The 14,413-nt window shown below is 41.6% G+C and overlaps 1 protein-coding gene across 1 annotated transcript in view; it reads left to right on the top strand.

The window, feature by feature from the left end:
• Positions 1–1,174: 1,174 nt before the first annotated feature.
• TTC12 (tetratricopeptide repeat domain 12) overlaps positions 1,175–14,413 on the top strand; it is a 44,402-nt gene continuing 31,163 nt past the window's right edge. Inside the window, exons 1-6 of the mRNA XM_022559158.2 lie at positions 1,175–1,333; positions 1,893–1,914; positions 2,536–2,613; positions 3,464–3,585; positions 7,886–7,945; positions 12,206–12,277. Of these exons, the coding sequence (XP_022414866.2) occupies positions 1,187–1,333; positions 1,893–1,914; positions 2,536–2,613; positions 3,464–3,585; positions 7,886–7,945; positions 12,206–12,277 (501 nt within the window). The 5' untranslated portion in view covers positions 1,175–1,186. The remainder of the gene's footprint in view (positions 1,334–1,892; positions 1,915–2,535; positions 2,614–3,463; positions 3,586–7,885; positions 7,946–12,205; positions 12,278–14,413) is intronic.

Genomic DNA, 14,413 nt, shown 5'->3' on the forward strand with positions numbered 1-14,413 from the left:
AAAAAAAAGCTCCAGGTGGATTAAATACCCTAATGAGAAAAACAGAACGTTAAAACATACAGAAGACATATAAGAGTATATTTGTAAACCTAATATACACAAAAGGCATAAAGCATAACGGGAAATATTGGTACATTTAACACATAGAAAATTTCTTCAACAAAAGCTTCCATAAAAACAGATAAAAAGACAAACCATACACAAGGAGATGTTCACAAATACATATCAGTCCAGAATATATACAGAAATCATAAGAAAAAGACAAACAACCCAATAGAAAATCGGCCAAGGATAGGAGCAGGCAGTTGACATAAAAGGAAATCCAAATGGCCTACAAACCAATGAAAAGATGCCCGATCCCAGTCATGTTCAGGAAAATGCAAATGAAAACATTGAGGAGATAAATGCATTATAGTGGCAACAACTTAGAAGTTTGACAACAAGTGTTAACTAGGATGTGGAGGCATGGGAACTCTTGTCACAGCTTATAGGAATAAACCTTGATACAGCCGTAACCTGAGGAATATGTCACATGTGTGCATGGGGAAATATGTACACAGATATTCGATTCGTCATTTATTCACTAGCAAAAAATTTTAAAACACCTGGATGTCCATCAATAAGGGAATGGATTACCTATCGTATATATAGTGATTAAAATAAATCAACTGCAACCATTAGTATCAAGAACAAATCTCTAAAGCATATTAGGAGAAAAAACTAGGTTGCAAAAGAACGCACATTTTGTAAAAACCATTCATTTAAGATGTTTAAATACACACATATACACAAATTCTCTAGTAGGTGAATAGGTTCTGGGGATCTAATATACAGCATGGTGACTATTGTTAACAGTACTGTACTATACACTTTAAAGTTGCTGAGAAAGTAGATCTTAAATGTGCTCACCACACACAAAAAATGAAATTATATGAGGATATGGGTGTGTTAACTAACCTTGGTGTGGGAATCATTTCTCAGTGTATACGTGTATCAAATCACCATGTTGTACATCTTAAACTTACACAATGTCATGTGTCAATTATATCTCGGTAAAGCTGGAAAAATAAAAGTCCTTCCCCATGAAATTTTCTACACCACCTTTTAAGTGAATGGAGTCTTTCTTTTTGAAGACCTTGCTTGAATGATTCACCTGATTTCTCCTCTAGCCAATTTAATTCAGGAGATGAATTCTGATGACCCAGTCGTACAAGAGAAAGCTGTTCTCGAGACAGAAAAGAGACTGAAGTTTACAGAGGAAGACCAAGAGGAGGACGAGTGCAGGACCACCGTGAACAAGACCATGATCAGTCCTCCACAAGCTCACACAAAGGTGCCCTTTCCCTATGGTGGAGTTATCTAAGTAGACAGAGTGAGAAGGTCTGCATAAAGCAGAGGAAGTAGTGGTTTAATCTCAGCTGCCTGGTGAGGCTGAAATAGCCTTTTGATTTTTAGATTCACTTACATTTATTTTCCACAAGGAAGTATAAACTCTGATTTCTTTTCTCGATCTTTCTGGGCCCTCCTTAAACAACCCTTTGGGTTTGTTTTAATTTGGCCTCTCTACCCACTGAACTTGTGACCATTTCTAAGCCGCTAAGGTAATATATTCTACTAATTCATATTTCCAGCTCATACAGCCACAGCGGCGGTCCCTTGACCTGCTCGCCCTTGTTTCTGCAGATGTAGCCCCATAACAATTGTGCCCATAACTAGATCTCCTGATTTACAGCAAGCCCCCTGAATTTTGAGCCTTTCAGTATGGATGGTTAAAGGAAATGACCCTACTCCCCGCTTGTAATTGATCTGCCTTCTTGCTTTGTATATGTATAAATGAGGGAGTGGTTTTTGAAATTTGTGTCTTTGTTTTTATGATAACCTGTGCCCTGCAGAATACAGATGAAATAAACGCAGGTAAGGACAGCATCTCTCTTTCCAATGTGTATTATTCCTTTAGGATCAGTGTTTATTGATTGTAGCTTCCAGACACTTAAATTATAGCCTCTGGGCTTACAAACAACCCATGAACAAAAACCTACTGATCATTCAATTCTGTTACTAGTAGTCAGAGGGGACAGTACTCAGAGGGTTTTTCCTACCTTCTCCTGGCCAGTCTTTTTGGAAACTGAATTCAGTTATTCTGTTTCATCCAATTTACTCTTAGCTGCTTAAAGGGATCCAGAGAGTTTCTCAGTTGCTCAGCTCAGAAGCTCATTATGCTAAGTGGAACAAAAAAGTCTGTCTTCAAAGAAAAACTCTTTTAAAAGGCATAATTCAAATTTGAAGCACAGACATAGTCACCATGTATAATAATACATCACACAGATTACCATTTACTGTCAAATTAAGAAAATGTCATTTTAGTTGTCTCCAAATCTGTGTGTGTGTGCGTGCACGCGTACATGTGCCTACATGTGAATGCATGAAAAGTGTGGCTCTAAAACTCTAAAGTAGCTTTTTTCTGAATTTGAGCTAAAGAACTGATTATAGTATTTGGATTTTTCTTTTTAATATTTGAAATTACGCTGTTGTCAGAGGCCTTCTTGGCATCTGTGGAGAAGGATGCAAAAGAACGTGCCAAAAGAAGAAGGGAAAACAAAGTCTTAGCAGATGGTAATTGTCAGTCTTTTCACTTTTCAATAGCCAGGGTGATTTGTGCTAGAAAGAGCAAGGAAGTCTCTATGCTAATGTCTGAGGACATCAAGATTCCCAGTGGGTGGGTTCATGATGGGTCTGAGGCAGTGGGACGTGGCCAGGCAGAAACTAGTCTGTCTCTTGTTCCCACAGGAGCAAGCAGGGAGTCAGACACAGCCGTGAGTCAGCCTCCACAGTCAGACCTTTCTAAAGCACATGGATGGATTTAGCTGCACTAAGTGATGCTTGGAACGTAGGGAGGGATGGGAGTGAGGTACTACTGTCCAGCCTGAGGCACAGATGAAGGAATGAAAAAGAAAAATGAAACAAGCAAACAAAGCTGGGAGAAGGGAGAGGGGAAATAAAGGAAAAGAAAGAACTGGGGTTGTGTGTGTGGTGAGGAAGATACACATGACAGAAGAATGCTTTCAGCACTTATTTTATACCACTCAGTGGTATGTGTGCTGCAGATCTGAACGATTCCGTATTTGCTAGAAAATTAGTTGTTTGAATCTCTTTATGAGACGTTTGAATCTCTTTATGAGACGTTTGAATGTGTAGACTTGCCCTTTGTGGCAAGTTTGGGGTGTTCTGAGCCTTGAGGCAGAAACATTTACTTGTTCTGAGAAGCTGCTTAGAAGACTTCGGGTAGATTGAGAGGACAGAAACCGACCTGGAATTATCTGCAGAGAGAAGTAAGTGACAGACCCCCTTTGGATGCATGGAAGCTCTGACCTTCAAAGTAGAGTTGGAAAATCAGGACAGTGAAGTCTGAAAGAATTTTCCAGTGTGTGGGGAGAGCTCACCCGTATAACTTCTATTCTCACAGCCCTAAAAGAAAAGGGGAATGAAGCATTTGTCAAAGGTGATTATGAAACAGCCATCCTGTGCTACAGTGAGGGTTTGGAGAAGCTGAAGGACATGAAAGTACTGTACACCAACCGAGCCCAGGTGAGTGATCCAAGGATGTGTCCACGGGCTTTCCTCAGGGAACAGTGGCCACTAACCTTGTGAAAACAGAGAAAGATGAGACCAGACGGCGCCAGTGTTGTGTTCGTAACTGTGTAATGGCTGGCTCTGGTCGGGTTGGGGGTGGGAGCTGACTTGTATGGAGCATTTGCCAATTTCCATGGTGTAGATACTTACACTGTGGTTCAATTTCAAGCTACCAACTTGGAATCATTGAAGGAGAACTTGGGAACAGCTACACATAACCAGTTCTCTCCATAGTAGAAGTCAGCTCCAGCACATCACTGATGGTACCCAGGCACTTTCCCTCGTGTATAGACAAGAAATCTAGTGGAATGAGACAGTCTATGAGACCTTGGAATTCTGCCACCACTGAAGTTGTTCAGCTTCTTTTTTTGATGCCAGTCTACACTCCTAAGGGTTACTCTCCTGTTAATTTCTCACCCATCGTTTCAATCCCTCCTTGATTAAGCTTCTGTGACTGGGGTATACTGGAGAGCTAATGGGCCTAGAGCCAATTTCTCAGAAATTTTGAGTTTCTGAAATCCCTCATACCTCCGTTTCATATCACAGACGAGCTCAGATTCCTGGAACACCAGGTAAAAACCATCACCCAGATGTTTATTATCTACTACTTAATGAAGGGCAAAATTAATAGTTCTCAGTTGAAGCAAAAATGTCACCTGTGACCTTATCTTTGAAAAGTACTTGAGTTTGTGCATGGAAGAGCTCTCTGCCGCTCAGGCCTGAAAAATTGGCAGATTCGTGGACATGATTATCCAATGATCAGGATATGTCAGCAGGACCTGGGTGAGATGAACTTGACACCATGTCATTTACAAGAGGGAGAGATTCATCGGCTCCAATTTCTATAACTCAAGATTAAGAAGATCCTGCTGTGGCATGTTGAGGGAGAGTGCAAGAAACAGGACGTTAGCAGTCCAGAAAGGCTGGGCAGTGACAGTGACTTAATGATAAATAAATCCAAGCACAACATAAGCTCATTAGTTCAGCAGTTTGGATAAATCGGACTCGAGCTGAGGTGTCATTTACCTAGCCCCATTTGTGGAGAAAAATTGTAATAAAGAAGAGAATCAGTAAATAAAATGGCCAGAGGTTGATTTCGCCATGTACTTCTTATCCCCCTAACAAGATTATAAACTTTTTGAAGGTAAAAACTGCCATATACTTTTCCCCCTAATGCTTTACTTATAACAGATGTTCAATAAATCCTTGTTAAGTTACATAACACTGGGTGGAGGCACAATAAGTCCATTTAAGGGAATGGCGTTTCTGTTGACACATCAAAAGGAACATTTAAATGCAAACAATTAATAGAATAATCATAGTTCCTTTTTATTTATCACCAAATTTGGTCTCCAGAACATTTACCTACTGATGCTTCTTCAGTCTTGTTACTCTGACGTTATTTGAAAGCTGTAAAATTGAGTTGCCTTTAAAATGTTATGTAATTCAGACTTATACTAATTCAGATGGTCTATACCCTGATTCATCTAAATTAGTTACATTTTTACTATACTCAAGTTGAAGCAGCACTTTGATTAGTTCTGGAGAATCACATTAAGAATGACTGTGGATAAAAATAAGTAAATGCAATGAAAAGCTTTGGGAAGGCAATTCCTCCCACTTTTCCCAAAGAGAAAGCTTATTCAGAGACAAATAAATGCAAAATGTGCTGCCTGGTGTTGAGAATCATTTGAACCGTTGACTATTTTTAAAATGCCTCCCTGTTTGCACGCAGTGTTAGAAAACACTAAATAAGGACCCTGTGAACTGAGGGTCGCTGCTTGCTGGAGAGAAAACCTACCCTTTCATCACCGTGTTTTTCTCCTGGAGCTAATGTTATGATCAATAAATTGCTGGTGTAATTTAGATAAATCAGGAGTTTAATTGCCATTTGGAAAAGTCATTCTTTTTAAAATGTGGAAAAACAAAAGAGAACAGGGAATTTATAGGGTGTTGGGTCCAAGCTTTAAAAAAAGAAAAAGAAAGAAAAGTGAAAGGCTCTGTAGAAAAATTGTTGAAGCCCATATAGAATTTTTCAGAGTCTGTATCCTGAATAACAGTGTCGTGAAATTATGACTACGGTTGTCTAGAAGGATGTTCGTTTCTTCCTCACATCCTCTGACTTTCTAATGAAACCCCACACCCGGAGGAAAGGGTGGTGCTTTATAGAACAGAGGGCTCAAAGAGGCGTTGCCTTCAATTAGTACTGAAGCCCTGTTAATGAAAGCACTGCATAGCAGCTTCCTATGTATTGGTGTGAAGAGCTGCCCGGCAGAAATCCCATTAGCTGGCTGTTGCCTGCTCACTCCTCACTTTGGTTGAATGCTTAGATTTCTCATGAATTATAACACTAACCTCATATTTGGCCTGTCCATGTAAATATCTCATCAGATTTATTGTTCAGTGTCACAGTGCCCTGGTACAGTTTTGATCGTGGGCAAACCTCCATGGAGTATTGGGTCTATTATTGGTGACTGAAGGGACCCTGGTGCCTGGTTTTCCTTTCTTCCAACAGGGTGATCATTGCTGCTTCTTAGTGAACTTTCAAAAAGAAGAGCCCTTAAGGTCTACTTTGTGCAACTTGATAAGAATTTATTAAGCACCTTTTATGTCCAGTAATTAAATACAGAGGGTATAGTAGCCATGGTGCTTGCTGTTAAATGACTTCATTTGTTTATAGATCACACGTCTCTGAAACTATAAATGAACTAGATTCTTAATTCGGTTTAGTTTGAGTGGATCACAGATTTCTGAGTTAATTCTTGATTTTCAAGATTTTCCCCAATTCTAGGAGATCCCGGAAGAGAGCCCCAAGGCATTTGAAACCGAGGGCTCCTGGGGGTGGTCTGACTCTTAAATGTCAGCTCATTTCCTATTTCTCTTCCTTCTTGCTGCACTCATGAGGAAAGAAGGGGAACTTTTTCTTAAGCATATTTCCATAACAGCTTTATTGAGATACAATTGATATAACCTACAATCACCCATTGAAAATGTACAACTCAGCGGTTTTTGGTGTATTTACAGGGTTGTGGACCCCTCGCCACAGCCAATTTTAGAACAGTTTCATCATCCCCCAGAGAAGCCTGTACCCTTTAAGCAGTCACTCCCCAGTCCTCCTCCCCTCCCCCACCCCAGCCCCAGGCCACCACTAATCTACTTTCTGTCTCTATACATCTGCCTATTCAGGACTTTTCATATACATGACATCATATGATGTTTATCCTTATGTGTCTGGCTTCTTCCACTTAACAGTGTTTCCGGGGTCCATCCATGTTGCAGATACATCAGCACTTCATTCCTGTTTATTGCCAAATGATATTTCATTGCCTAGATCTACCACATTTTGGCTATCCCTTCAAAAATTGACGGACATTTGAGTCGTTCCTGCTTTTTGGCTCTCATAAATAATTCTGCTATGAACACTGGTGTGTAACTTTTTGCGTGGACATATGTTTATAGCCCTCTTGGCTATCTACCCAGGAGTGAAATTGCTGGATCCTATGGTACCTCTGTGTTTTACCTTTCCAGGAAATGTCAGACTGTCTTTCCAAATCGCTGCACCATTTCACATTCCCACCAGCAGTGTATGAGTGTTCTGATTTCCTGCATTCTCACCAACACTTGTTATTACCTGTCTCTTTGATTCCCTTTCTCATCTGGCTTCCTTCTGGAACATTCACAGCAGGGTAGCCTCCAGAAGCTAGCTCTTCCTTTGTAGGGGTGGTCAGTGTGCTGGGTACTGTCTGTTTGCCTCTCCAGCTCCTTCTCTGCCCTGCTCTGTGCCCTGGGAGACTGACCTCTGTGGACTGCCCTCTTGGCTTCCCAGCTTTCTAACTGCCATTTGGGTTCAGCCAACGAGCTGAGAAGGAAGGAGGAAAGTGAACTGCGGCTTTATTCTCCCAGCTTCTGCTCTACCAAAGGCCTCAGCTCCTAGTGAGCGGCGCTCTTCACAAAGCGACCCTCTCCCGTTTTGTTCATTGCTCCTCCCTCTGCCTCTTCAGGTCTGGCAGTGGTGACGGCTATCCACTGCTGGTCTCCCTCCACCCTGCCCTCACGCTGTGAATAGTCCCTTTATTAAACTCTCCCCGGTTACCCCGTGTGAGTGGCACCTGTTTCCCGCTGGGACCCTGACTGGTACAGGTAGGGACGAGTTACTTCTCATCACCACTCTCCTGCCGGACTACTCTTTCTGTGTTGACGGAAGACTGCCGGCTACAGAGCTGTGTATGAATAGCAGCTGTTTGTGTCCTTACAGGCTTATATCAAACTTGGGGACTACCAGAAGGCACTGGTGGATTGTGACTGGGCTCTAAAGGTAAGAAGATTGTTTCCTCTTCCACGTGATGGAGCTGGGCTTGCTGGGGCCAGATGTCTCAGTCCTGAAGTGAAGAGAGGGGGGGAGCTGCCAGTGTATCATGGCAGGAAAGGGTGTAGGCTCTGCAGTCAGAGTCTCAGTTTCCTCATCTGTAAAATGGGAACGAGTAGAATTGTCGTGAGGGTTGTGATAATGCACTCGGTGCCTTGCCCGTGGGAAGTGCTCTGGAGAAGCCGCTGTTAATATGGGTCTCTCAGGGCTTGATCACAAGGGCGCACCCTTCACTGCTGTGTTAACAGGTGCTGTGCTCCACGTGGTGGCGGAGGCGCCGCCTTCTCTTTCCAGAGCTGACCTCGGGGGCTTCTTTCCACAGTGTTGCCATTCTTCCTCATCAGTCTGGGCTTTTCCTCTCCGGCTCTGATAATTTGGAAATGTATCATAGCACCCCCTCTTTGTAGAGGAATAATCAGAAGAAAGAGTTCCTGCCGTTCAGCTTGGGTACTAGTCAGGCCTCAGGCTGATAGCCTAATACTGTGCCTGGTATTCCCTCTGAAACCTGACAGAATAGATAATCAAAGGTGGAGAGGAGGAAGGACTGTTGGTAGAAATATTAGAAGGGTTTTAAAAGAGAAATGTCATGATCACTTCATAGGAACATTATTTCAGATGACTAAATATTTAAATAACCCTTAATCCACATTCCCCCAAGTTACTCTGTCACAGGGGCTTAACTAAATAACCAAAAACAGTGCTTCTCAGCCTTCCTTGCTGAAGTGCTAACAGAATAAACATGAGCCCCTGGAGGGTCTAGAAGCAGAGAGCATGAAATTTCTTTTTAGACACATGTTTTATCTTAAAAATCCTTGCAAATTTTGCATTGCATGCCATAAAATGTTATCTATTTGTCTTAATATAGCCATGTTATTTTAAATAATTTATAATCAAGTAAAGTTGAAGTGCCGGGAGAACGTGCCAGGTTTATCCTATGGCATAGCTTCCCCTGGTCCAGCACTGCCTACCCCAGCTTAATGAGCGTGGCCCCCAGACAAGAGCACATCGCAACAGCAGCACACTGGCCACACCTGCTTCCCTACATTTTGTTGAAAGGGTATGCAAGAAAACAGGGGAATTCGAAGCTCACCTTTACTAACAACGGTTTATAAAACACGAGCATCCCACCAAAATGGATATCTGGAGTGCCTGATTTCTTCACCCCCTAGAAGATACGGTGTGGGGGACACCTTGTCCCATTGCATCGTGACAGTCTTTAAGTGATGAGAGCTGCCCCAGACTGGCGCCATTAGGTTCTCCACAGCTCCGGTGGAGATCCATTAGCCTGCTTTGTCACCTTATATGATCATGACTTTTTTCTACTATCATCTGTAAGAGAAGAAAGAGGCAAGGGCGTTTTCCTCTGGTGTTCCAGCAACAACGGCAAAAGCTGCCGTTCACTGCACGCTGGCCGTGAGCTGTCTCATTGGAGCCTCACAGCCTTCTTTTCTGTTCTGGTCAATTCCACAGTTATCCTTATCTTTCTGACAAGGAAACAGAGCCTCAGAGATTAACTAAGTAAACTGTGTGGGATCACATAGCTAACGTTGGCCTAACTGTAGGCTGGTGCCCTGAATTGTTGACTATAAACAGCTTCTCCACAGAATCCAGGAAACCCCATCATCCCTGGGTGTGGCTTTCATTCCTTCTGTGGCAGAAACAAGATCTCCTTGTGGGGCTTCCAGGAGCATCTTTTCTGATCTGAAAAGGACCAAAGAGGTAGTCACAGCCTCGTGCTGATTCAGGACGACACACTGGCCCATTCCCAAATGTTCACTGAAACACGATGTTATTAACGGTGAAACCGAGGCAAAGCAGGCCCAGCACAGCTGACATTAAAAAATGCTGACACCCAGCAGCCAGCCTTGTTAAACGTCCAGCAAGGCTCCCGTTGAAGACGATTGGGTAAACACTTGGAGGGATGGGGAAAAAATGTATAAGGAATTCTAAAAACTAACAATCATTGGCTCTACGTGGAAGCTGTGAATTAAAAGAAAAAGTTTCACTCCTTTTAAATATTAGCAGTGAATGTCAGTGGCACTCCATTATTCGTAGTATTAGTACTTTCATGCCGGTTTAATATTTTTGACACTTGTGAATTGGCAGAGACAAGCCCATGTGATGACATTTCAAGACTGATCTTCCTAGTCAGGGAAGATAAGGCAGCGAAGCTGGTTTTAATTAGGATAAGAATCATTTCTTTCTCGGCAGAACTCTTCCTGCACCTTCCTCTGAAGGCAGGATTCCTTTTGAGGGGACCTGGGGTTCAATTGAGAATCCTGGTGAGGGTTGGTACCTCATCGAAGGAGAAAGGGCCTATTAGTGAGAAAATCCATTAGTGGCCCTTTGTGTTAGTGTCTGAGCAAATGTGGTCACGATGCACCCCTCGCGAAGGCACAGTGGGACGTGGACGCGATCTGGGGCTCCTTTTCCCCTGTTGGAACCCTGCCGCCCTTCCGGTGAAGGTGCTGTGAACAGGTGGCTTCTGCGAGCTGCGGTGCCAGAGTTTCCGTTCCCTTTGACAGTTCCCTTCCTGCTTCCTCAGTTCCATCCTCTGTGAGTTCTCCAGGGTTCACTGCACAGCTCCCTGCCTTTCTTCCTCCTACAGTTTCTCCCTCAAAGCTCTCGTCTCCTCTGTCAACTGTCATTCTTGCAAATGGCTCTCACATCTGTATTTCAGCTGCCCCCCACCCCGCAGGTTTCCATGTGATTGTCTTTGCATCCTCTGAAACACAGTATGTCTTTGTTAGACTGTATGTCTTCAGAGTGGATTTCCTTCTACTCAACTGCTATAGCACTTTTCTGAGGGAGATCTGGTGTAATTTTTAAGCCTTTGGGTCCTGGAGTCAAATGGCTAGATTTTAATCCCAGCTCTTCCACTTAGTTATCTATGTGACCTTGAACCTCTCCAACCCCTAGTTTCCTCATATGTGAAATGGGGTTAATAATTATCTCTACTTCATGGAGTTGTTATAAAGTTTACATGAGATAATTCATATGAACCATATGGTCAGGACTGAACAATAACGCACTAATATTATTACTGTCATTCACTTAGCAACGAATCAGGAAACGGTATTCATGAAAATGCATCTATAAAGGCCTCTCCAAATATAACAATTATTGTTACCCCTTCTATTATTCTTTAGCTTTTCTTTAAATTTTCCTTTTTGCCCTGAAATGGATTGCTTTTGCTGTAACTGCAACAACAGCAGCTAATCCTCTATTACCTGGTACCACAGTGTTTTACACACGTTCCCTCCTCACAATAGCCCGCTTTGCAGATGAAGAAAATGAGCCTCAGAAAAGCTGGGTGGCCTGGCCAGCGTGCCACTTCTGGTGAGAGGCAGACAGGGCTTCACCCAGGACTTTCTAGACGCCTGAGCTTGGACCCTTAACCTCTTTACATCTATACCCCTGATGGCATCCAACCAGGCACAATGCCTGGCACATAAAAGGGATTCAATGAATTAACTGGATGCTTTAAATTATAGTTTATGTCTTTGTGCCACATTATTCCCTCTGGAGTTATAATAATTCGAAGCAGGCAGGTGCAGGGCCCCCTGTGCAAGCGGTATCGTTTCAGCCATAAGTTTCGTAAGTTTTGAAGGGGGCATCCCTCCTGATCGTAAGTGATAGGAACGCAAGTTCTTAGTATATATGTCGTGGTTTATTTCAAGGAAGGAACATAAATATACAATAGTAACCTCAGCTGTTTACCCAGCGTAAATTTTCCTCCCTTTTAATAAACCAGTGGTTCTCAAACTTGGTTGCACATTTATATCACCTGGAGAGTTTAAAAAATTATTGATGCCTCGGGTCCTACCCACTAGTATAATTTAATTGATGTGAGTTTCAGCTGGGCCATCAGGACTTTTACAAGCACCTGGGTGATTCTAATGTTCAGCCAAGGTCAAGAGCTCTTCCAAACTAAAGGTTTCTGGTTTGTTTCCTGGTTGCCTCATTAAATGGAAATGAAAACTGGCAAGTATCGTAATTAATTTAATAGAGAGCTTACTTGTGCATCCAGGCTCCTTGCAGGCATCAATTAGTTTGGTTACAGATGCACAGAAAAGTCTGAATTGTCAACTCTGCTGGCTGTCCTGAGAATCAAAGCACTACCCTATCCCTATTAGCTGGGCAGTTGGGGGAGGGGCTGATAACTTCAAATCTTCCGGAACATCTGATCAGTGATTCTCTGTTATGCAGTGTGATGAAAAATGCACAAAAGCATATTTCCACATGGGAAAAGCCCACCTGGCCCTAAAGAACTACAGTGTGGTAAGTGCTAGAGGAACCTTAAGTGGCATGTTTGATCTCGGAGCAGTGCTTCAGATTGTCTCAGAGAAGAACCACATTCCTCCAAGTTGATGAGATATTAATCCACTTCTTAGTATTTTCCAGGGTAAATCTTAAGATCTTAGAGCTGGGAAGGATGTTGACTGTCATCTGATAATAGCCCCACCTGCTGTAGGAATCTCTTCTGCAATATCTTCTACCAGTGTCCGTCCAGTCCCGGGATGAGCATCTCTGGAGAGAAAAGACATAAGCAAAAAGATGAAAAAACAAAATTCACTTGTAATCTCATCTCCTGAAAGTAACCATGCAGAGAGATATACACACTAAGATATTGGATATTGTTAATAGCAGCTTTATTGAGATATAGTTCACGTATCAAACAATTCCCCTATGGAAAGTATACAATTCAGTGGTTTTTAGTGTATTCACAGAGTTGCACAACCGTCACCACAATCAACTTTAGAACATTTTTGTCACTTCGTCAAAAACACCTATACCCATTAGCAGTCACTCCCCTCCCCTCCACCCCGCCCTCAACCCTAGACAACTACTGATCTACTTCTGTCTCTATACATTCGCCTATTCTAGACCATTCATATAAATAGAATTATACAATATGTGGCCTTTAGTGACTGGCTTCATTCACTTAGCATAGTGTTTGCAAGTTTCATCCATGTTGTAGTATGTACAATACTTCTTTTTTTTTTTATTGCTGAACAATATTCTATTGCACCATTTGTTGAGAAGACTGTCTTGTCTCCCACTGAATGATTTTGGCACCCTTGCCAAAGATCAATTGATCGTAAATGCATAGGTTTATTTCTGGACTCTCAATTTTATTCCATTTGTTTATGTCTACTCTTATACCTATGCCACATTGTCTTGATTCTTACAGCTTGTAGTAAATTTTGAAATTGGGAAGTGTGAGCCTCCTAACTTTGTTCTGCTTTTTCAAGATTGTTTTAGCTATTCTGGGTTACTGGAATTACCATACAGATTTCAAGATCTGCTTTGTCAATTTCTGCAAAGAAGCCAGGTGGAATTTTTTTTAATTGAAGTATAGTCGATTTACAATGTTGTGTTAGTTTCAGGTGTACAGCTAAGTGATTCAGTTATACATATATATATATATACCTATTTTTTCAGATTCTTTTCCCTTATAGGTTGTTACAAAATATTGAATAGTTCCCTGTGCTATACAGTAGGTCCTTGTTGGTTATCCATTTTATATATAGTAGTGAGTATATGTTAATCCCAAACTCCTAATGTATCCCTCTTCCCCCTTTCCCCTTTGGTAACCGTAAGTTTGTTTTCTGTGTCTTTGGATCTATTTCTGTTTTGTATATAAGTTCATTTGTATCATTTTTTTAAGATTTTACATGTAAGCAATATCATATGATACTTGTCTTTCTCTGTCTGACTTACTTCACTTAGTGTGATAATCTCCAGGTCCATCCATGTTGCTGCAAATGGCATTATTTCATTCTTTTTTATGGCTGAGTAATATAAATAATAAATGCTGGAGAGGGTGTGGAGAAAAAAGGAACTGTCCTACACTGTTGGATGTAAATTGGACAATAGTATGGAGGCTCCTTAAAAAAACTAAACATAGAGCTACCATATAATCCAGCAATCCCACTCCTAGGTATATATCCAGAGAAAACTCTAATTCAAAAAGATACATGCACCCCATTGTTCATTGTAGCACTATTTACCATAGCCAACACATGGAAGCAACCTAAATGTCCATTGACAGATGAATGGATAAAGAAGATGTGGTACATTTATACAATGGAATGTTACTCAGCCAGATGGAATTTTGATGGAGATTGCATTGAATCTGTAGATCAACCTGGGGATTATTGCCATCTTAACAATATTAAGGCTTCCAGTCCATGAACATGAGATATCTTTCCATTTACAAGATACATTATTTTTAAAAAGAAATTGCCCCCGTTGTACATTTTAAAAAATTATTCTTTGTTGGATTTTAATTCTAAAAGTAATACAGACTTATTGTAATAAGGTCAAATAATAGAGAAGTAAAAAGGAAAATATTAATCTCCCCCCTCCACCAAGTTCCATTTACTTATTCATTCATTCAGTTAATTAATTCAC

The sequence above is a fragment of the Delphinapterus leucas genome, chromosome 7, assembly GCF_059928025.1.
Source record: "Delphinapterus leucas isolate spDelLeu-1000000601 "Yukka" chromosome 7, BTC_Dleu_Yukka2, whole genome shotgun sequence".
NCBI lineage: Eukaryota > Metazoa > Chordata > Mammalia > Artiodactyla > Monodontidae > Delphinapterus > Delphinapterus leucas.